We start from the raw sequence: 24,505 nt of genomic DNA, 5'->3' as shown, positions 1-24,505 counted from the left end.
AAAATTACGGGACACAGAGAAAGCAGTGCAAAGGGGGAAATTTACAGCTATACTTGCAAAAAGAAGAAAGATCTCAAAACAACAACCTAATTTTACAGTTTAAGGAACTGGAAAAAGAAGAACAAACTAAACCTAAAACTACCAGAAGGAAGGAAATAAAGATTGGAGCATGAGAAGTAAAACCAGAGGATAGAAAAATAATACAGAAAATCAATGAAACCAAGCTGGTTTTTTGAAGAGATAAAATCAACAAACCTTTAGCTTGATGGGCTAAGAAAAAAAAAAAGACTCAAGTTACTAAAATCAGAAATGAAAGTAGAGACATTACTACCAATTCTACAGAAATAAAAATGATTCTAAGGGATTACTGCAAGCAATTGCATACCAATACATTGGATAACCTAGAGCAGATGTGCAAGTTCCTAGAAATACGAAACCTACCGAGACTAAATCATGAAGAAATAGAAAATCTTAATAGACCTTTAACTAGTAAGGAGATTGATCAGTAATTAAAAATCTCCCCCAGATGAAAAGCTAGGGACCTGATGGCTTCACTGGTGAATTCTACCAAACATTTAGTGAGGAATTACCACCAATCTTTCTCAAGCTTTTTCAAAAATTGAGGAGGAGAGAAGAGTCCCTAACTCATTACCCTGATACCACTGGATTGTACACTTAAAAATGGTTAAGATGGTAAATTTTATGTTATGTTTATTTTACTACAATGTTTTAAAAAAGTGTTATTAAGAAAACAGTAAGGCCAGGTATGGTGGCTCATGCGTATAGTCCCAGCGCTTTGGGAAGCTGAGGTAGGAGGGTGGCTGGAGGCCAGGAGTTCAAAACCAGCATCGGCAACATAACAAGACACCCATATCTACAAAAAACAAAAAGATTAGCCAGGCATGGTGGTACACGCTTGTAGTCCCAGCTACTCAGGAGGCTGAGGCAGAAGGATCATTTGAGCTCAGGAGTTCAAGGCTGCAGTGAGCTATGATCACACATCTATACTCCAGCCTCAGTGAGAGTGACAGTCTGTAAAAGAAAGAAAAAGGAGAGAGAGAGAGAGAGAGGAAGGAAGGAAGGAAGGAAGGAAGGAAGGAAGGAAGGAAGGAAGGAGGGAAGGAAGAAGAGAGAACGAAGAGAGAAAGAAAAAGAGAAAGAAAAGAAAGAAAGAGAAAAAGAAAGAAAGAAAAGAAAGAAAGAAAGAAAGAAAGGAAAGAAAGAAAGAAAGGGAAGGAAGAAAGGGAAGGAAGGAAGGAAGGAAGGGAAGGAAGGAAGGAAGGAAAGGAAGGAAGGAAAGAAAAAAGTAGTTGCCAAAGCTTTTGTCATCTTTTTACCTTAAGGCAAATGAAAATAAGAAGTCAGACTGGGATAATTTTGAAAGCAAGAGGTTACTAACTACTCAAGGTACCTTTTAAATAAAGAGCTGCCAAAATATCTATATGCCTATATTCATATGCTTAGTATTTCAATTCAACAACTGATAAAATATCAATATAATGCATTACAAATTTTTCCAGAGATAAATAGTAGTTAAATATTTTTAGCTTTTTTTTTTTTTTTCAGTACTGAATTTAACTTAATCCTTACAGGGGGAAGGGGACCAGCTATCAAACTGAGCTGACTGTTTTCTAATGTATTGCCAGACCTCAAGCTAAATGGCGGCTGCCCCAAAATATAGTATATGGACATGGGAGCTTGAAAAGTAAATAGGAGTCTTTTTTTTTGCTAAATGCTGAGAATAAAATTATTTTCTCTGGTGTATACGTTGTACGGTTTGGTATTTGAATTATAGAAAATGCTTTTCAGGGAGAATGCAGTCCTATTTCATTATGACAGGAAGGACATTTTAAAAGCATATTATCAGTGGGGATTTTTCCCTCTCAAGGTGATGAGACATCCGGATCATGTGTCGTCCACCGTCTATTTGTGGGCTCACCATGAGAAGCTTGTCATCATTGACCAATCGGTGGCCTTTGTAGGAGGGATTGACCTGGCCTATGGAAGGTGGGATGACAATGAGCACAGACTCACAGATGTGGGCAGTGTGAAGCGAGTCACTTCAGGACCATCTCTGGGTTCCCTCCCAGTAAGTATATTTCACCTTTATGGAAATGTATAACATGAACGTAATTTGTATACGTTTGTATTAATAGCATGACTGATGGATTCATTGAATAAGAGATGGTGTCTCCTTGGAGGGGAAAAGAACATTAAGTCAATCATGAGACAGACTTGGTTTCAAATACCAGCCTCCCCACCTAGCTAGCTGTAACTTAGCATTGCTGAGTCTGTTCTTCTCTTGAAAGAAAAGAAAATAGATTCAGTGGAATTTTGCCTGTCCCATATTCAGCTTTGTTTTCCATTTAAATTAAGATTTATTTTTTATTCAGAAATAAGATTGATAAACAAAAATATGTGGCAGTTGAGATTTAGGTATTAAAAAGCCTTAAGTATCTGCCACAGTTTTTGGAAAGTTCCTACTTAAAGATACACAGAAACAGGATAGGTCAGTCTGGGGTCATTTAGAGGGAATTTGAGCCAGAAGTGAATAACTTCCCAAAGTGCCTTTTTAAATAGAGCTGCCAAAATATCTATATGTGTATATCCATCTGCTTGCTGTTTCAACTAAATGACTGCCAGAATATGAATACACTTATTAAAAAATTTGATGGGCTTCATCTTATTTACTGCTGGAAATGTTGGTGACTCATTTATGCAGAAATAGCAATTTAGTGCATAGGGAACAGGAAAAATGATTGACAGAGGAAGCCTTGCTTACTTAATGTTTATCAGAGGAACAAGTTCAGGAGTTCAACAGTGAATGTAACCCATGTAATTGTATTTGAGATTAAAAGTTTAACTGGAGTGAAATTTCAAGAATTTGACCTACTGAAAGAAGAGCCAGAGCAGAACTCCTTCTATTCCTTTGGTAGTTTTTAAACAGTTCACAAGAATCCACCACTACCCTGTGGCTGACCTCAGACATTATTGCATATCTATTACAGAACTGCCATCATTCGTAAACTTTATACTTAGCTCTACTTGAATTAAAGAACCACATTGCAGCATGTCTTATGCAGTGTCTTTGTTTACAAAAATAATTTTCTCAGCCTGCCGCAACAGAGTCTATGGAATCCTTAAGCCTCAAAGATAAAAATGAGCCTGATCAAAACCTGCCCATCCGGAATAGTGTTGATGATGTGGATTCAAAACTGAAAGGAATAGGAAAGCCAAGAAAGTTCTCCAAATTTAGTCTCTACAGGCAGCTCCACAGGCACCACCTGCACAACGCAGATAGCATCAGCAGCATTGACAGCACCTCCAGTAAGTCATGGCCTTTGCTAGAATTTATCTTAACTACCCACTGTTCTTCCATAGCCGGACACTACATACCTGTTGTTAAAATCTGTCTTTCTGTAATGGAGTAGAATGAGCAATGTTGAGAGGTCGCTATATCATGCTATTCAACCTCATGCCATTTTGTGGCTTTGTTTGCCTCATTTTAGAGCAGATTTATTGTTTTATCCACACAAAAGTCATAACGACCACGATTACTGCTTCTAATGGTAGCAGAACGACAAAGGGTTTCTAAAATACACCAAGCCATAAAGGAAAAAGGTATTAGATGTACTTTATAAACTTTTCTTAGAAGAAATTACATTTATCTTCCTATCCAGAAATATATCAAGCTTATTTCTTCAAGCATCAGACTTTCTACATCTTGTAAATTTACTATTCCTTTGAAATCCATTGTAAAACCCTACAATTTTCTGTTGCACAGAATCTTATAACTGATGTTATAGCCCTGTCTGGTTTTAAAAATGATCAACCTTGCTTTCCAGTTTAGAAAATTTGGTATCTGTATTTCTTTGTAAAAAAAAAAAATTCTCAATTTCTCTAGGTTGTTTTAATCACTATAGAAGTCATCACAATTTAATCCATGGTTTAAAACCCCACTTCAAACTCTTTCGCCCATCAAGTGAGTCTGAGCAAGGACTCACTAGACCTAATGCTGGTAAGTGATTTGTGAAGTGGCAGAACTCCCTTAGGCTTGAGCTTTGGTTGTGCTGTCTGCTGCATGGGCATAGTGAATGTGTTTCCAGATTGGCTTTCTGTTTGCAGTTTTGTTGCTACATATATTATTGAGAGTCTGCTCTATGCAAAGCATCCTGTAGTATCCAAGATCCCTACTCCCTAAGAACTTATAGCAGCAAAGACAAAACAGACCTAATAAGAGAAAATGCATGGCACATGCAATTCAATAGTGTTGTGGACGTTCTATGGAAGGTGGAAGGAATTCCTCTCTGATGGTCCAACGAGACTTTTTGAGGAGGGGACATTTGGGTTAGGCCTGGAAGTAATTGGGGTAGGTGATAGGAAGTCATTGCAAGTGAGGGAGGTGAGTTGAGCAAAGGTGCTGGAATGGGAAAGCAGCAACTGTTTTCAGATCGTGTAAAATGCATTATTTGGCCAAGATGCAGTTTTTGATATAAGACTAGGAAGATATATGACATTCACATTTGGGAGTTGGAATTTTATTCAGTTAATTTTTTTTTTTTTTGAGATACAGTCTTGCTCTGTCACCCAGGCTGCAGTGCAGTAGGGCCATCTCGGCTCACTGCAACCTCTGCCTCCCGGGTTTTAGCGATTCTCCTGCTTCAGCCTCCTGAGTAATCCCTAGCTGGGATTACAGGTGGGCATGACTGTGCCTGGCTAATTTTTGTACTTTTAGTAGAGATGGGGTTTTGCCATGTTGGCCAGGCTTGTGTTGAACCCCTGACCTCAAGCAATCCGCCCACCTCGGCCTCCCAAACTGCTGGGATTACAGGTGTGAGCCACCGCACCTGGTCAGTTAAAAATCCTGAAGGCCTTTGGGTGGATGTGTTGTGTCATGCTATGTGAATTTTCAGAAATCATAATCTGATAGCTGTTGGTACGAAGATACTCCAGATACTTGAGGAATTAATGAATGATTAATGAGTTTCACTTGTGGTGGGAATAAAGAAGGATTTGGCCACTGGTCAGATATGGAGATAAGTAATCATAATAAATGACGCTAGTAAAATCATAGGCTAAAATTTATTTTATGCAGACTGTATCCATCACTGCCCTGAGAACTTGCAGTGCTTAGTAGTAATATTGTCATCTTCTTTTTACAGATGAAGACATTCAGGGTTAGAGATGATACATGTCATGCCCAATGGAGTTCCAATTTATCATCCTCCCAGTGCCCATGATTAAGACTTGTGATTTAGCAGAAATGAAGATCACTATGTTATACGTTTTTGGCTAGAACCTAAGGCCAGGGCTCTCATGTACTGTTTAGCAGATGAGAGTTACAGTCTAGTACACATGCCTGAATGTGAGTCACTTGTGGCTTGCAGGTGCTAACGAACCAGAAAACTTATGCTGGACTTTGAGTAGGGATTCCCAGCATTCTTTCACCTAGGGCAGGGGTGTCCAATCTTTTGGCTTCCCTGGGCCACACTGGAAGAAGAAGAATTGTCTTGGGCCACACATAAAATATACTAACACTAATGATAGCTGATGAGCTAAAAAAAAGTTGCAAAAAAATTATAATGTTTTAAGAAAGTTGGTGAATTTGTGTTGGGCCACATTCAAAGCCATCCCGGGCTGCACGTGGCCCACAGGCTGTGGGTTGGACAAGTTTGGTCCAGCTACCCTGCATTTTAAAAAATGCAGTAATCAACTACACACAATGAACTAAAACTTCAATGTAACTGTTAAATAAATTTATGTTTTATAAATCATAACAGCATCAATATACATTTAAAAATGGAGAAGAGGCCAGGGACGGTGACTCACACCTGTAATCCCAGTACTTTGGGAGGCGGAGGCAGGTGGATTGCTTGAGCCCAGGAATTCAAGACCCTCTTGGGCAACGTAGTGAAACCCCATCTCTACAAAAAATTAGCTGAGCGTGGTGGTGTGCATCTCTCGTCCCAGCTTTTCCAGAAGCTGAGGCGGGAGAATTGCTGGAGCCTGCAAGGCAGAGATTGCAGTGAGCTGAGATCATGCCACTGCACTCCAGCCTGGGTGACAGAGGGAGACCCTCTCTCACACACACAAAAACAATTTTTAAATTTTTAAAAAATAAAAATAAATGGCTCAAGCCTGTAATCCCAGCACTTTGGGAGGCCGAGACGGGTGGATCACGAGGTGGGGAGATCGAGACCATCCTGGCTAACACGGTGAAACCCCGTCTCTACTAAAAAAATACAAAAAAACTAGCCGGGCCAGGTGGCGGGCGCCTGTAGTCCCAGCTACTCGGGAGGCTGAGGCAGGAGAATGGCATAAACCCGGGAGGCGGAGCTTGCGGTGAGCTGAGATCCGGCCACTGCACTCCAGCCTGGGCGACAGAGCGAGACTCCGTCTCAAAAAAAAAGTAAAAATAAAAAATAAAAATAAAAATGGAGAAGAACAAATATGGGGAGACATTCTTATTTAGCATACAGCTAGTACTGGATGTGTGTGTGGATTCAGGGACAACTCCCATTAATTCCTGTGCTTGACAAAGCTTCAAAGTCCTGGGAAGCAGGAGGCCTCTGCGAAATCCAGGAAGCCAGGAGTGCATGCAGTGGCAGATATTAGAGGTAAAGGGTTGGAAACAGCTCCAGGTAGTGCCTTATCATTTCAATGTGTAACTTTGCTGCTTTATTACTGAAGTTAAAAATGAAGTGGAGGAAATGAGATTGCCAACCCTGAAGATTATGGATCTGAATTATGACTGATAGTGTTGCTGACAATAGGATTGAGAGCAAGTGGAAAAGATGTGAGTGAAGTGCCGAGTCCAGTAAGTAACTCACACCTACCGCAGGTTGAGAGGGGTGATATCCACAGGGGTGATCTGAGACACTGATCATACATGTGTGTGGTTTTCTGTTGCTGATGAAAAGTACCCTTGACATCTGTTTACAACCTCTCACTGATAAACTGAATATATGTCTAGTGCAGCATTGTTGAGAGACAAAAAGAGAGACAGAGAGAGAGAACAACCTAAACATCAAAGAGCAGGGAATTGGTGAAGAACATAATGAATGGTAACAAATGGTTCATCTCTTTGATGGAACTGGGCAATAATTAAAACTAAAATAATTTTGTAATTGGGGATACAAAAATAAACATAGAATATTTATTTATTTAATTAAATAAGTATTTATTGAGTTTCTATTATATACCAATCACTATTCTGGGTTCTAGAGGTGTAGTGAATAAAGCAGATGAAGTGCAGTTAACTAGTTGGGTGGTAAGGATGAGAACTGTGTGTACAAATAGAGGGGCAAACACATTATATCAGGTGGTTAATTATGGAGAATAGTTGAGCATGATAAGGGAGGAAGGGCACAGGAGAAGTTACTATTTTGTAAAGGCTGGTCGGAGAATACGTGTCTCATGAGGTTAGTTTTTAACTGATATCTAAAGGAGGAGAAGAATGAGGATAAGAAACTGTCTGAGAGAGGGTGTTTCTGACAGAAGGAATAGCAAGTATGAAAGGCCATGAGGCAGAGGGGACAGGTGTGTTCCAGGAATACGGCTGTAATGAGGTGGGCTAGGAGAGGATGATAAGAACAGAATCAGAGAGGTAGGCCGGGGTGGATTATGTGAGGTCTTGAAGACCACTGTAAGATTTTGACCCTGAGTGAGACAGGAAGTCATCGCATGGTCTTGAGCAAAGGGTAGGCAAGGGCTGACTTAAATTTTCCAAGGATCATTCTTCAGAGCAGACCAGGGTGGCAAATGGTGACTGTGCAGGTTATGAATATATTTTGAGGGTCAAGCTGACAGCATTTGCCAATGAACTAGATATGAGATGTGAGAGATGGAGAGGACTCCAAATCTTTGGCCCACTGGAAAGATGGAGTTTCCGTGAACTGAATTGAGATGGTTATGGGAAGAGCAAGGAAAGTTTGAGGACGATTGCCACTATGTCAAAATATGTTCCTGAAGGCAGCTGACAAAGGATGTTCAATGATGCTATCTTTGTTAGGAAAATAGAGCTTGAAGTGATTTATTTTTTTCCCACATTGTTGGTACTGTTTTCATTTTACTTTTATAATCAAATTTAAATACAAATTTAATTTTTTAAAATGAAAACAATTCGTTTACCTCAAAAGAAAAGCCAAAGGATAGTGGGGTCCTTCTAGAGCAGTGCTTTCCAAACTCGATTCCTTGGATCCTGGAGTTTCTAAAAGGCTTTGAGGAGAACATTGAAGTAGGTGAACCCCAGGACCCTCCCACTGCTCTTGGTACCTCTTCAACCAGAACAATCTCACTTGTATCTGTTTTAAATATTGGAGTCCTTCTGAATTTGTTTTAAAAATAAATAAGTAAAGTTCTACTAAAAATAATGAAGGAAGTTTAAAGAGCAAGGCACTAGATTTAAATCATGTAATACCTTAAAAACTGAGGTTGCCTTATAAAACAAATTAAGCATGGAGTGACTCTTCGTTAGAAATTTAAAACTGAATATGAACTTGAGTTAATGACTTCCTTGTCCTGAGAATGCAAAGAGAGTTAGCCTCTCTGCAATATCAATTTCACTTGACTGGCCGGGCGCGGTGGCTCAAGCCTGTAATCCCAGCACTTTGGGAGGCCGAGACGGGCGGATCACAAGGTCAGGAGATCGAGACCATCCTGGCTAACATGGTGAAACCCCGTCTCTACTAAAAATACAAAAAAACTAGCCGGGCGAGGTGGCGGGCGCCTGTAGTCCCAGCTACTCGGGAGGCTGAGGCAGGAGAATGGCGCAAACCCGGGAGGCGAAGCTTGCAGTGAGCTGAAATCCGGCCACTGCACTCCAGCCTGGGCGACAGAGCGAGACTCCGTCTCAAAAAAAAAAAAAAAAAAAAAAAAAAAAAAAAAAAAAAATTCACTTGACTGCACATGACCATGTTGAATTGGGCTCCTATTAAACCTCTCTGGTGTCATACAGAAATCAGTGTGGAGTGAACATCACTATGGGTTTTTATATAGAAAAACTGCACTGAAAATGTGGTTAGGAATCATATCTGTAATATATGTTTTTCAAAATCAGTCAGCCATTTTCACGTTTTTTTTCATTCAGAATTAGTTGTAAGAGGGAGAATTTTGCTTGATACTATTTTTAAAGTGTTGAATTTTATTCCTCTTATTTATTTATTATACTTTAAGTTCTGGGATACATGTGTAGAACATGCAGGTTTGTTACATAGGTATACATGTCCCACGGTGGTTTGCTGCACCCATCGACCCGTCATCTACATTAGGTGTTTCTCCTAATGCTATTCAGCAACTGTGTGAATTTTCAGCAATTGCTTAAAATTTCCTTTTAAGCAATATTAAATAGGTAAGTGAGGGAAAAATTATTTTTGCAATTTAGTTGAGACAGGCTTTTCACATTTGAGTGTCTAGTCATAAGGGATAATATTAAGCTGTTTCTAAACTGTTCTTAGGAATGCAATGGATAGGGTGTATAAGATTCATCTTGTGCTGTTAAATAGCTTATTATCTAATAGGTGAGCATGAGTTTTAAATATTTTACAAACCTAATATTTTAGTCATTCATTGAGGGAAGATACTCCTACTGCAAGAGTCATCATTGATCCACAGATGACATACAGGTCTACAAACCCTTAACAACAATTCTAAATCCCAAAAAATTTTGAAAACCAAAATATTTTTAAAAATATAACTTGTTGAGTGCCTGTATTGGAACTGGCCTCGAACATACATAGAAATTCAGTAGGTAGAGACTAAAAAGGTAGAAAACAGCCATTTTAGGTAGATACTACATCTTAAGACACAGATATAGGAAATGCAAAAGTATTTATTTCGGCATCTCAGACCTGAGTGTAGAATGTGGTAGATACATATAGGTCTATAATCTCTCATACAAAATCTTTGGAATCAGATTTCAGAAATCAGAAAGTTCTGGATTTTAGAAAGGTAATACAATACCTATACCCTCTACTATGTTACCCTCATAGCAGCATCCAGGAAATACCTGGAATGTAGGCAAACCATTTATTTTTGTGCAACACCAAGTGGGATCAATACAGATAATAAATAACCTCTTGTCAGTTCAGGCCAGGTTTTGCTGACCTGGGAGCTATGAAATGAGCTGTGAAAATCAGCTATGAAAAAACATTTGAATTTTTAGAACTTTTGGAGTTTTGGAATTGTGGTTAAGGGCTAATTTGTGCAGATTGAGCTGGTGGGATATATCTGTATCAGTTTACGGAGGACTTTGAAAATCAGACTGAGACATTGCACCTCTTCCATTAAATGCTGGAAAATCCCTAGGGGCAGGGAGCAATTAAGGGTGAGGCTTTATAGCGTTTATAGTAGAGACACAGGGAGTCTGACAAGGTTGTGTCAGTGAGTTCAAGAACGAAGTAAATGGAAGAACCTTTTTCCAAAGGCATCATGGTCTGGGAAGCCATGGGAAGGTGGGTGGAGAAGTCCATGAAGAATAAAGGAGCCAAAGATGATTCCGAGGTTTGAGCTTGAGTTACTACACGCAGAGAGCAGAAATATCAAGGAAAGACTTGATTTTATGGAATGATAATGATTTTAGTGTCGGACATAATTTTAAAGTTCTGGTGGGAACTAGGTAAACAATGTCAAGTGAGGCACTGGAAGTGACCTTAGATCTGGAGTCCAAAACAGAGGCCAAACTTGCAGGTGCACATTTAGAAATTGTATCGAAAAAGATGGGAGAGGCCAGGCGCAGTGGCTCACACCTGTAATCCCAGCACTTTGGGAGGCTGAGACGGGCAGATCACAAGGTCAGGAGTTCGAGACCAGCCTGGCCAACATGTGAAACCCTGTCTCTACTAAAAATACAATAATTAGCTGGGCATGGTGGCGTGTGCCTGTAATCCCAGCTACTCGGGAGGCTGAGGCAGGATAATTGCTTCAACACTTGAACCCGGGAGGCGGAGGTTGCAGTAAGCGGAGATCATGCCACTGCACTCTAGTCTCAAAAAAAAAAAAAAAAAAAAAAGAGAGAGAGAGAGAGAGAGAGAAAGAAAAAAAAAAGGAAAAGAAAAAGACAGGAGAAAGGGGAAACCTTGTTAGTGAGGAGGAGCTAGGAAAGAACAAGCGGCATAGGCTGAAGAAATGGTAGAACAATGGAGACCTGGAAGGCAAGAGATGAAAACAAAAGGAGAAAAGGAGGAGGATGTGGCAAGACCAGAGAACACCAGGCAAGGAGCAAGAAGACCCCCTTCTCATAAACTTTAGCAGCCAGAATCTGAGCCACTGACAGAGGAGGATGCAGAAGATTGGCATGCCAAATCTGTGCCAAAAGATAAGGCAGGTGCAATTATGAAATCATTTGGGAGCCAGATAGCAACCTAATGAGACCCCCTTGGATCAGCATTGTTGACATCAGAAGTCCTCTCGACCTGCTCATCCATGCTCATGCAATTCTGAGCTGTTGTTTTCACAGGAACTAGTATTTGGCTCCATTGCCTTAAGAGTTCATTTGTACTGAGAAGGACCCTAATTTATGTGGAATAGTTTTTAGGCCATGGCCAAAAACAAAAGCAAATTTGAATTATGAGCAGGTTGAATTCAATTAGTACCAAGATAATTTCCTGAGACTAAGAATTTCCTTTATTTTCCTTATCATAACTAGTTGTTAGGTGAAAGTTAATTTTTAAATGAGTGTATGTGTGTTTATGTAAAGCCTTAGCTTAGAGTTTTGCAACTGATGAAAGCAAATTGTATATATATTTTTTATATTTGAAATCTGAAATATTATTTATCTCATTTTTGTTCCCTTTTGTTTCTTTTCTCACCCTCTGTTTTTCTTTTTACAAAGTGCTATGTTAACAACAAAGAGCCTGTAGATGAGCAAACAGGCCTACCTGCACTTTGGCCTTTCAGTCTCATAAAGCATGAAAATAAATCACTGGGAGAAGTCAATAGAAGTCTATTTTTAACATGATTTCATTTTGCTAATCTATGGCATTTTAAGTCATTTTTCTTCTATAGAAAATTTCAATAGCCTTTGGAAGGTTAATGATTCAGTTTGAGATAGAATGTTAGCATTGTGTGTGGTGATTACATAAAAACATTTGTTCTGCAAATATTTAATGATTGCCTGGATGCTTGGAGGTACTGGCAGTGAGGAGATTTGGTTCCCCCTCCCAAAGAGTTTATAGACTGGTGAGGCATTGATGGAGGGCGGGAACCTGATACAATTGCATCACAGAGTTAAAGGTGTTGGGGCAGTTGTTAATGGGATGACAGCAGTGCTAATGACTGCCTCTTCCTTACAGGGAGCTGGGAGGTCTCTCGTCTCTCTAGAGCAGGTGACAGCTAATGTGGCTCTTGAAGGATGATTAGGATATCAGGCCAAGAGGGAGAAAGGAGCATTTCAGGGAGAAGTAATAATGTGCCGACTACATGGAGACATGGCAGACCACGCCTGTTAAAATACAGTGAAACATGTGCTTTACATGGGGCCTGGGGTTGGGTGGGGAAAAACAAGGACTAGAAAGAGTTGGCACCAGTTTGGGAAGAGCCTTCTATGCATACTAAGCCCTTAGGACTTGAACTTCCTGTAGGCAGTATGTGAACCTTCCAGGGCTTTAAGCAAAGAGTGCCTTTTACAAAGACAGTTCTGGGACAGTGTGTTGGTGGCGGGACCAGTGCAGCCCTCTCACTGGCTACTGCAAGCAGTGCCATTTATTCATTCAACACATATTTTTGCATTCAGTGTCTATTTGTTAAATGCCTCTTTTGTGCCAAGCGCTGCATTTGTGATTTGTAATTCTGCTAATCTTTTTACTTCATTGTCTTCGTATTTAGCCTTAAGTCAATGGTCTCAGCATAGTTCTTTGTGAAATGCTACAATAGATTGCTGCTTTTGTACCTATATCATAAGCTTTCATCTGTTGTTGCCATATTTTTTATAAATGCCATCTATGATTTCAAGTATGTAAATGTTAAAGCGCAACAGATTTTAGCTGTTATCTAGGCGAAATTCTTCATTTGATGCATAATGGACTTATGATCTAAAAAGTTGAAGCTCAGTGTCACTTAGCTAGTTAATTCCAGGGCTGGAACATGGACTATCTGTAAATTTGAAGTTCTTGCTTCAATGCAAAACAATTATGCATCAGGTGCGCACCATGTTGGTTGAGGAAAAAGAAGCGGCATGGTATCTTTATTGCCTCTGCGTCTCAGGTTTCTCCACCTCACCCCCGCACCTCCCCCTCTACCCCCCAAAGCCCCCCAACAGCTTTACTGCTCTCTCATAATGCCACCTTGTGAGTTCTTCATTCACAGTTAATTCTGTGATCAGTTCTTCCAGCGATCTGGTAGGTAGTGGGAATAAGTTACTCAACTGCCTGAGGTCAAATTTCATTGTTTGATGATGAATCTTGTTATAGCCCTAATTGCCCACTAAAAGTAAACTTGTAAGGACTGTAAAATGTTGTTAGCTCACAACCTCTAATACAATGAACATATGCCACCCTAGTGATGTCTTAAGAAATTAAGAAGCTTTTAGGTGTTTAATAAATGAGAGTTGAGCCTCCCTTTCTGGGATCCCCCTGAACCACAGTCCCTGAGGGGGTCTTGCTGCATTCACAGATACCGGGTCCATCCGCAGTTTACAGACAGGTGTGGGAGAGTTGCATGGGGAAACCAGATTCTGGCATGGAAAGGACTACTGCAATTTCGTCTTCAAAGACTGGGTTCAACTTGATAAACCTTTTGCTGGTGAGTATTATGATGGTGGGGTGCTGGTTATATTTTGTCTTTTACCTTTGAGCATCTCAACAAGTACACACGTGCATGATCTAAATGACTTTTGTTTTGCTTCTGTTTATTTTTGAAAATGTTTTAAAACTTTGGAGACTTGATTTAGTCATTAGTCATGTGCTTAAGGACTCTTTTTTTCAGTTATAATAAGAAAAAAACACGAAATAGAGCTGAACTGTCTGAAACCTCCAGATTTGTTAATGGCACATTTTTGGGGTAATAATCAGTAATTTTTCAGGAAATGGTAGGCTCCCTTTGATCATCTTTTATTCTGCTTATTTCCTGCATTTCCAAAATGAGAATGGCATATTTTCAGATTATCACTGGGTTTATATGTTTAAGAGGAGATAGAGATGGCATTGCTTGCCATTGTTTCAACAGGATAAAAAATTAAAAATATAATATCAAACACACAGCCTTAGATAGTTTGTACCCACTCACATCTTGCCATGTCTAGTGATTATCTAATCCTAAGTGAAATGGAAACATATTTGGGGAGGTGCCTGGGAGCTATGTCCCTGCATGTGAAATCTGTTTCCCTTGATTATAAAAATGTTGTTCTGTGCAAGCCAAGAAATATATACCTAGTGAGCACTAACCCACGTTTCCTTTTAGTATCGTAGTTGGAGTCAGAGAGCCTCTGCCCCAGCACCGAAGTTAATGACTGATCCTTGCCTGGTGCACCTGGGCAGATTTCATTGACAGGTACTCCATGCCCCGGATGCCCTGGCATGACATTGCCTCTGCAGTCCACGGGAAGGCAGCTCGTGATGTGGCACGTCACTTCATCCAGCGCTGGAACTTCACGAAAGTACTTGGATATTGCTATCATGATTTATCCACATGAAGAGAGGCAGGCCTAACTAGAGAAGAGGTTCAGAGGAGGCTGTTGGCAAGAAGAGATTGTCGCGGCCACAACTATGTCACCGCTCTGCTGTTGGCTCCATTGATGTCAGGGTGCCTGGGCATCTGGGCAAAAAAAGAGGGAAACATTTCTGAATGTCCACACCATAGACAATTCAGAGTGCCTAGGGATAGGTGCTGCTGTGTGGGTCCTGATTTTAATTTTGTTAATATCTTGGACACAGTGTTGACCAAGCATTTAGTAGCCCGGGCTCGGTAGTCATTTGCAGGGCTGTTATAGCGGGATGGGAGCCTTGTTTAGATGAGAGGGCTTGAGCTTTAAAGTCCCGTCCAATCCTGGAACTGCAATGGGTTTATATTGGTACAGGATTCTGAGAGCTGGTTCTGAGCAAACCAAGCAATATTAAGAAGGTAGGGCCATTTTCCTTTTCTCCAGATTGTGTCCTCATTACTTGTAAGAACTTGACCTAACATTCAAACCTAACATTCATAAGTTAAGTACGTATCATTCAGGTTGGGCTCGGTGGCTCACGACCGTAATCCCAGCAATTTGGGAGGCCTAGGCGGGTGGATCACCTGAAGTCAGGAGTTCGAGACTGGCCTGACCAACATGGTGAAACCCCATCTCTACTAAAATACAAAAATTAGCTGGGCGTGGTGGGTGCCTGTAATCTCAGCTGCTCTGGAGGCTGAGGCAGGAGAATCACTTGAACCCAGGACGCTGAGATTGCAGTGAGCCGAGAGAACGCCATTGCACTCCAGCGTGGGGGACAGAGCGAAACTTGGTCTCAAAAAAAAAAAAAGAAAGAAAGAAAGAAGGTACATATTCAGGTGTTTTTAAAGTTTCACTTTATTTACTTGAAGTGATAATGAGGCATGATTCCCCTTGGTCATTTTGAAAAAGAATTTAGTTTTATCAACCACTTAGACTCTCACTTTGTTTTTCATTCACATGAGGATTATAAAAATTTAGTGGACATTCTAATGGAAATTTTTTAACGAAAATTTAGGGGAGATGGATTAATAAACAAATGGGGTGTTACTTTTAACTTGCTGTACTGGCAAAGATAAAAATCTCTGCTAATACCTGTAGTTAGGTTTGGGGTGGTTTTTGTGGTATGCTCATACACGCTGCCCCAGGGAGGATAAATTGGTACAACACCAATAAGTCTTTTTTAAAGACTTTGATCCAGAAAAACTATTTCCAGGTATTCAAACTAAAGCTGTAATCCAATAAGGTAATTTATTTTGATATGGCTTCTAATAATTCAAATAAAATTAGAAATAACAGAAATCCTTACTAATAGGAATTTGTTAAACAAATGATTCTTTTATACCATTTTACTATGAAGTTATTAAAAATAATGATATCCCACTATATTGCTGTGGCAAGATATGTAGAATATAATCAGTAAAAAATTAGTTTATAAAACAATAGTCTCATTTTTGCAATTATAAACGTCTATAACTACAGATTATATTTAACCTGTCTTTATAAATATAAAACAATACGTCCCCTACAAAAGGTAAAAACAGGACTATGAGAAATAGAAAACAAACACAAATAATCTGTAGCCCTTCACTTAGAAATGTCCATTAACATTTTTCTTTTTCTTTTTCAAATTAACCTGAATTTATTTATTTATTTATTTATTTTTGAGATGGAGATTCACTCTTCACTGTTGTCACCCAGGCTGGAGTGCAATGGTGAAATCTCAACTCACTGCAACCCCTGCCTCCCAGGTTCAAGTGATTCTCCTGACTCAGCCTCCTGAGTTGCTGGGATTATAGGTGCCCGCCGCCATGCCTGGCTAATTTTTGCATTTTTAGTAGAGATGGGGGTTTCACCATGTTGGCCAGGCTGATCTTGAACTCCTGACCTCAGGTGATCCCCACTCCTTGGCCTCCTAAAGTGCTGGGATTACAAGTGTGAGCCACTGCGCCCTGCCATAAATTTATTTTATAATCACAAAGTAGGGAGAATGAATCTTTTTTCTCATTTGAATATTTTTTATCCCTTTTTCTTTATTTTAGATTATGAAATCAAAATATCGGTCCCTTTCTTATCCTTTTCTGCTTCCAAAGTCTCAAACAACAGCCCATGAGTTGAGATATCAAGTACCTGGGTCTGTCCATGCTAACGTACAGGTAAGTTCTGGCTTTTCTTTTTGACAAAATGCTACCGAGTAAAATTACTGTTATTAGACCAAGGGTCTGTTACATTGGCTTCAGATTTTTCAATGACTGCTTTTCTAAGGCAAAACTAAATGGACCTTTTAACACTTAGATTTCCTATGTTAAATGGATTCAGTCTAGTCTCTTTTTAAAACTCTTATAAATATAATAAATGCATGTCCTTAGAAAAGGCCACCGCCAAGGAAAGGCTATTCCTGTAATTCCTTCTGAAGTGACCCTAGCAACGTGATTCCCAGTAAACCTGGACCTGATACTGCCTAAGCACCAGGAATGTGGCTGAAACTTAGCAGCTAGGAAGCTAGTTGTAGTTCAATCTAATTTTAGTTCCTGATTAACCAAATGTCTTCTAGAGGCCCTTTTAATGGAATAAGGATTTGTCTTAATAGAGTCACAACAGTTTACCACATCCAGTTTAACCATCTCAAACTACAAATAAAATTCAGACCTCGTGGGGCTCTGAGGCCTATCTAGGGCCGGCCAGCTGCTTATCAACAGAGGTGGACCTTGAAATCCTAGTCTAGTCCAGTGTTACCCAGTCTGCTTCCTTTACCAACTATAGCTCAAATATCTTGAGATCATGTGGGGACAGAAGTAGGATGGGCCACCTTTGGCGTTGCTTTTTGTTTGAAGTCATCACTATGGGCATCAGAAGAATTGTTTAAGTAAAGTCCAGCAGCCTGCTACTGCTACATATCATCAGTAGGGACTATATAATGCAGACATGGATCCTAGGGAACATGATTATATAAATGAAGTGCCGGCCGGGCGCGGTGGCTCAAGCCTGTAATCCCAGCACTTTGGGAGGCCGAGACGGGCGAATCACGAGGTCAGAAGATCGAGACCATCCTGGCTAACACGGTGAAACCCCGTCTCTACTAAAAAATACAAAAAACTAGCCGGGTGAAGTGGCGGGCGCCTGTAGTCCCAGCTACTCGGGAGGCTGAGGCAGGAGAATGGTTAAACCCGGGAGGCGGAGCTTGCAGTGAGCTGAGATCCGGCCACTGCACTCCAGCCTGGGCGACAGAGCGAGACTCCGTCTCAAAATAAAATAAAATAAAATAAATAAATGAAGTGCCTAAATCAGTTATTTTGCATCGTGTGCAATTGGAGGTATGTGTATATAAGAAATCAGACATTTCAGACTGTAGATCAAATAATAGAACATTTTTTTAAAAAAAGGCCAGGCACGGTGGCTCCCGCCTGTAATCCTAGCACTTTGGAACGCCGAGGCAGGTGGATCACCTGAGGTCAGGAGTTCGCAACCAGCCTGGCCAACCCTGTCTCTACTAAAAACAAGAAATTAGCTGGGCGTGGTGACATGCGCCTGTAATCCCAGCTACTCGGGAGGCTGAGGCAGGAGAATCGCTTGAACCCAGGAGGCAGAGGTTGCAGTGAGCCAAGACTGCGCCACTGCACTCCAGCCTGGGCGACAGGGTAAGACTGTTTCAAAAAAAAAAAAAAAGAGAAACGGCTTGAGAGAAATATCAGCGGCAAATACTAGTCATCCCAGGCTAAAAAGAAAACTAATTTAAACTCAGAGGCATAGATAGCTATGATTTATATGTAAGCTGATGAATATTTTATGAACCTGTTTAATTTTATTCTACGTGGAGGAGAAAAAACTACCCATGCTAGAATATAAAATAAGAAACTTGTTATTAGGAAAATAAGAATTTAAGATTTGAACTTGCGTTATTATTGACGTCATGGTCAATTTATCAAAGTTAGCTGATGTTAATAAGTATCTGCTGAAAATGGATTGCTGGGAATTAAGTATTTTTGTAATCAATGAAGAAAGTTTTAGCATAGTGTTGCATATGCATATATTTTCCACTTCACTGTTGGTGAAGTCCTGACTCACATAGTCTCATCCTGCTGTCTGGTGAGGTCGATAGATACTCTATAAGATGCTTCTCTTTGTTCACTTTTTCCACATCACCGATGTTGTGTGAGAAATGACACTAGACTGGGTGTGGTGGATCACACTTAGAATCCCAGCACTTTGGGAGGCCAAGGCAGGAGGATTGCTTGAGCCTAGGAGTCCAAGACCAGCCTGGGCAACATAGTGAGACCCCATCTCTACAAAAAGTTTTTAAAAAATTAACCAGGCATGGTGGCACATGCTTGTGGTCCCAGCTACCCAGGAGGCTGAAGCAGGAGGATTGCTTGAGCCCAGGAGGCGGAGACTGCAGTGAGCCTTGATTGCACCCATGCACTCCAGCCTGGGCAACAGAGCGAGACTGTCTAGAAAAAAAAATAAATAAATAAAAATAAAAAATAAAAGAAATGAGACTAGATCTGATAAGCTCATATGTTAATCCCTCATATGTTCAGGTGACCTGGATTCAGGAATCTACAAAGCCAAGGATATTTAACAAAGCTTATTCATTTGTTCGTTCATTCATTTATTCAGCCAATGTATGTTTACTAAGTGTTGTCCGTTTACATGGTGAAGTCATCAAAGCACACTTGGGTGTCAAGGGGGTAGACAGCAAAGGAGTTCTCTGCCTCTGGAAACTTAGTTAGCTGGGGAGAGATAGCTGAGATGAACAATTCAGTTAACAGTGCAAGATACGGCCTCTGAGTAAATGTTGGTGTGAAAGTAAGGACCAGCATGCTATGAGTTTGGAAATCCAGAGCGACAGAACTGGGTGTCCGCTCTAAGGAATAATCCTACTTGCTCAGAAGACAAGAGGACTGACTACAGTAACCCATTCCCTCTAAGAGAGGCTCTGATGAAGTTAGATGGCATAAGGCCGGGGCGGGGGTGGGGGCGGGGTGGGGGCTGCGCCTGTAGTGCTGGCCTAGTGAATTTGGACCTGGTATCGGAAGCGCTAGTGAACTTTGGATGGTTTTTTTTTTTAATTGCGCAAGAAGCATGATACATGAATGTTCTATGAAGATTAAGGAGAGAGTTTTCCAAACTGAATTTACCTGTGAGATGCTGATAACTACTCCACAAAGATTTCTATGGACAGATAAGGCTTTGTAGAATTCTTTAAAACAGGTCTCCTTAGCTCCTTTGTTACGCTACAGTGTATTATGAAACCACTAAGAGGGAATATGATGTGAGCATTTCCCAAGCTTATTTGACAGAGAATCTCTTGTTTTATGCATTCTTATCTGTTTTCATCTTTCCAAACAAATACCTTGAGACCAAAAGTTTATACACGTGAAGAGCTTATTAGACTAGAGAGAGAATGAGAGCAAGGGAACAAGTGAAGTGGCTGTTAAAGTAATTCTGAAATACAATTAAGATCTAAACTAGAAATGAAGAGAAGGGACAAATAGGAGATATTTTTGAGGAAAGAGACAAAGGGACATCACGACTAGGAACTAACTGAAAATTCAGGACAGAGGAAAAAGTTAAAGATAATTAGTTTGGTGTCACAAAGTCTCCAAAGAACCATAGGAACTGTGTCATGACTGATGGGCCAGGGCACTAATTGAGATCACCAAAGGACTCGGGTAGCTCCTGTAGTACATCTAGTTCTGGGTGCTATAAATTTTGCAGCATGATAATGGGTGTATAAAATGAGTATCTAAAAGTGTCGCTAGGCAGTGCTGCTGGAAATATCCAGCTAAATATAATAAAATGCATTTTAACACAAATCATGAAAGCACACAAGGTGGTGTGGTATGAAGACTGTACAGCAGCATGTGGCCTCAGCATGCCATTCCCCCTCCCTGAGTCCAGTTTTGTCATCTGAAAGCCTTATGTTTGGTATGAATCTGATCTGAGTCCCTTCAGACATTTAAAGGGAAAATTTTCATTCATCGTCTTTCATACATGAGGTATCATTCAAAGTACAAGTGTTAATGACTGTCTACTTAATCCTTCTGCTATAGCTATGATCCCTCACAAAATAGAACTCAAATGGCCACCAAAATACACTTCTTAATTTTTAAAGTAGTTAGAATGACATTTATCACTAAATAGAAATAGAAGCCTTTGCTCAGAATTTGTACCTTGATCGTTAAACTTGTTTCTATGGATTTTTGAAAGAAAAGGAAAATATGTAAGCAAATTAAAACATCATAGATACATTTAATCATATGGCAGTGATAAATAGGACAAAAATTAAAAGGAAGGATAAGACTTAAGAAAATAGGACATCACTGATGAACTCTTAAATTCCAAGATTATAAGATTACAATTTATTTTACTCCTCTGGTCCTGAAAACTTGCTATATCTATAATTAACTCTTTGCCATCTCAGTGCCTAAAGTAAAATCTCCTACAGACTGACTGGAGTTAAGGCTGTGAGTAGGGAATGAATTGCTCACTTCAGGAACTCATATTCCTTGTAGCTTCAGGCCCTTGCTTAGCTTTAGGACTCTCAGCCGCCCAGGCCTTTTCTAGACCTGTTCCCAGTTTTATATTTGTAAGTCTGCATTGATTTTGTTAAAGAGGCCTCCCCTAGTTTTCAAAGTGTGACACCTAGCAAAACCTGGAGCCCTCCTGGTTTGTAGTAGATGTTTTTCAGAAATGATGAACTAACTGTAGGGTGAAATAGTGGAGGTAGCCAGGAAGTATATCTTTTTGAAGACAGGAAAGTCTGAGATGGCCAGAAACTTGAAAACAAGCAAACAAACGAACGAACGAACGAACAAAACATTATCCCCCTACGTTTCTCCTTTTCTGTGAAGTTGTGATCATGATATTGTTTCACTTTCTTCACACTATTTACTGGCTGGAATCGTTATTTATCTTTTCAGACACTGGTTTTTCAAGCTGTGAATGTATGGTGCTTAGAGGGCAAGAGTGGTAATCTAGTCCAAACTCTGGTCTTTCAAAAAAATCCAGAAGGAGCAAGGAGACAGGCACCTGGCTGTGTGGGAGGCTATTTAATTTTTAAAGAGTTTGTTGTCACATTCTCAAACCTTTGGATCTCAGCTATCATGACAGTAGCCAAATGACTGTTACCCAGTTGAGAAATGTAATAAAATTTTTCCTCAGGATTATTGTTGTTTGCATAGCTTTTAACATAGTTATTATAGCAATACTAAGAAGGAAATGTATTTTTTGATTTTTTGTTTATTTTTAATTATTATTGATACATTGTATTTGTACATGTTGGTGGGGTACATGTGATATTTTGTGACATGCAGACTGTGTAATGATCAAGTCAGGGTATTTGGAGTGTCATCATCTCAAATCTTTTGTTATTTCTATGTGTTTGGAACATTTCATGTCCTCTCGTCCAGCTCTTTTGAAATATCAACACACTGTTGTTAACTATAGTCAACCTACTCTGCTATTGAGTACTAGAACTTAACTGTTTGTACCCATTAACCAGCCTCTCTTTATCTCCGCCCTATTCCCTGTACCCCCCTACACACACCCTTCCCAGCCTCTAGTTTCTATCATTCTTCTATCTTCTTGCATGAGATTGACTTTTTAAGCCCCCACATATGAGTGAGAACAAGATTTTAACATAGCTGATTGTTCATAATGTAACTTAGAAGCCACAAGCTTATTTAATTGTGAAGAAAAATATAAGGTAGCAAATAAGGGATAGATTCTAGAGCCAGACTGTTAACATCTCAGCTCTGTGACATACGAGCTGTGTAACCTTGGGAAAATTACTTCACTCTTCAGCGTGTTCCATTCATTTAAAAAACATAAATGACACTGTCTGTCTCATAGGATTGTGGTGATGGTTAAATTAATACATGCAAAGCATTTAGAAGAGTATACCAGTTTGAGTTCCATCAAAAATAGCCTTCATGCTTTCCCTAGTGTTTCAAAAGTTTGCAACAGGCCAGGCGCAGTGGCTGAGGCCTGTAATCCCAGCACTTTGGGAGGCTGAGGTGGGTGGATTACTTGAGGTCAGGAGTTCGAGACCAGCCTGGCCAACATGGCGAAACCCCATCTCTACTAAAAATACAAAAATTAGCTGGGCGTTATGGCACATGCCTGTAATCACAGCTACTTGAGAGGCTGAGGCAGGAGAATCGCTTGAACCCAGGAGGTGGAGGTTGCAGTGAGCCGAGATTATACCACTGCACTCCAGCCTAGATGACAGAGCAAAACTCGTGTAAAAAACAAAAAAATAGTTTGCAACAAAGAAGTTAACATTTCTCTGGGTAGGTCACCAGGCTAGTTCTAGGGATAGAAATTTTTATGCCATAAATCTATTGGAATGGGGAGAAAGAGTATTTGACATAATAAAGTAAATAATAGATAAAATTCAAGTTATTCTTTTGTCTGGAGAAGGGCACTTAGTTGCTAATTTTTTTAATACAGAAACATTGGTCACACACCACTGGCAATTCCACAGAGGGGAGACACAGCCAACCAGGGAGAAGGGAGCTACGGCAGGCAGTGTGGATGCCTGCCCATAAGCACGAATTGCTGCTTCTGAAAAAGTCATCTAGACCTGATAGCTGACTTCAGCAGCTTCCACTGTACTTTTAAAATAATCTTGGGTGTTACCCCTCAGTGCTGGGCCTTCTCAGAAGCCTGCCAAGAGCACTCAGAGAAGAAATGGCAGGAAAAGGCATGGGTAGCAGGAGGAAGTGGGAGAGATGGTTCTGAAACTGCTTCTGCACAGAGAAGGTGAAGAAACTAGAATAAACTCGGTTTCAGAATGGTCTTAATGGCATTTAAGATACGTTATAAAGACAGAGGATATTTGACATGTCTGTTAAGGTGAAAGAAAATGCTGAATGCCATGTCGGCATCAACATGGGGTCAACACATGGGAATCTTTTTAAAGCTCCTAATAGAAACCTTTCCTTGGACAATCGTGCTGAGAATTCCTGCCTATATGGAAAGAACTCTACTGGAATCGAGTCTTCAGTCCTATTTGAGGGAAAAGAAGGAAAGAAGGAAGGGAGGGAGGAACAAAGAAGGGAAGGAAGAAAAAATGAGAAAGAAAGGAGGAAAGGGAAAAAGGAGAGAGGGAGAGAGGGAGGGAAAAAAAGAAAATTTTCAAGGAAGTATAAATAACATCCGAATTATACCACTGAAAAAAATTGTTTTCACACTTGGAATAAATGTCTAAAGGATATTCCAAAGGATCTGTTAGATCTGAAAAGACAGCAAAATGTTTTGTATTGCAGAATGGTGTGAGAGAATAAAGTAGATAGGTGAAGAATAAAGTGAGCAGGTGGGGGTAAAAGGAATCCACTTTGTCCATTTCCATGGAAGTTATTTACCATGGAAGTTGTTTTCCACGTATGGGCCAGGCCTTCATGGACTAACGCATTTGTGAGTGTTACTGTGGGTCTTGGCTGGAAGAGCTGATATGAACAGAGCATTTGCTATGTGCTTGGCACTGTGTTAACCCTTTGTGGATTATCTCACATACATTCAGCAGTCTGTAAGCTAAACTCCTGTGCAACCTGTTTCTACAGATGAGGAAACTAAGACTATGAGAGGTTAAAATAACAGTAACTAGTGGGGGTCTGGTGCAGTGGCTCATGCCGGTAATCCCAGCACTTTGGGAGGCCAAGGCGGGCGGATCACCTGCATCAGGAGTTCGAAACCAGCCTGGCCAATATATTGAAACCCCATCTCCACTAAAAATACAAAAATTAGCTGGGCATGGTGGCGTGGGCCTGTAATCCCAGCAACTCAGGAGGCTGAGGCAGGAGAATTGCTTGAACGTGGGAGGCGGAGGTTGCAGTGAGCTGAGATCACACCATTGTACTCCATCCT

The 24,505-nt window shown here is 40.3% G+C and overlaps 1 protein-coding gene across 11 annotated transcripts in view; it reads left to right on the top strand.

The window, feature by feature from the left end:
* The window catches only part of PLD1 (phospholipase D1), a 205,492-nt gene that overhangs the window by 120,296 nt on the left and 60,691 nt on the right, over positions 1–24,505 (top strand). For 7 of the 11 annotated variants that reach the window (XM_005546385.5, XM_045386628.3, XM_005546384.5 and 4 more), the window contains 6 exons: positions 1,889–2,089; positions 3,114–3,327; positions 3,905–4,018; positions 13,609–13,737; positions 14,472–14,590; positions 16,678–16,791. In XM_005546385.5, coding sequence (XP_005546442.3) covers positions 1,889–2,089; positions 3,114–3,327; positions 3,905–4,018; positions 13,609–13,737; positions 14,472–14,590; positions 16,678–16,791 — 891 coding nt within the window. The remainder of the gene's footprint in view (positions 1–1,888; positions 2,090–3,113; positions 3,328–3,904; positions 4,019–13,608; positions 13,738–14,471; positions 14,591–16,677; positions 16,792–24,505) is intronic. The other 4 variants (XM_065540177.2, XM_074031401.1, XM_074031403.1 and 1 more) reach the window with 1 other exon arrangement.

Source organism: Macaca fascicularis, chromosome 2, assembly GCF_037993035.2.
Source record: "Macaca fascicularis isolate 582-1 chromosome 2, T2T-MFA8v1.1".
Lineage (NCBI taxonomy): Eukaryota > Metazoa > Chordata > Mammalia > Primates > Cercopithecidae > Macaca > Macaca fascicularis.
This window is presented reverse-complemented; position numbering and strand designations above follow the sequence as displayed.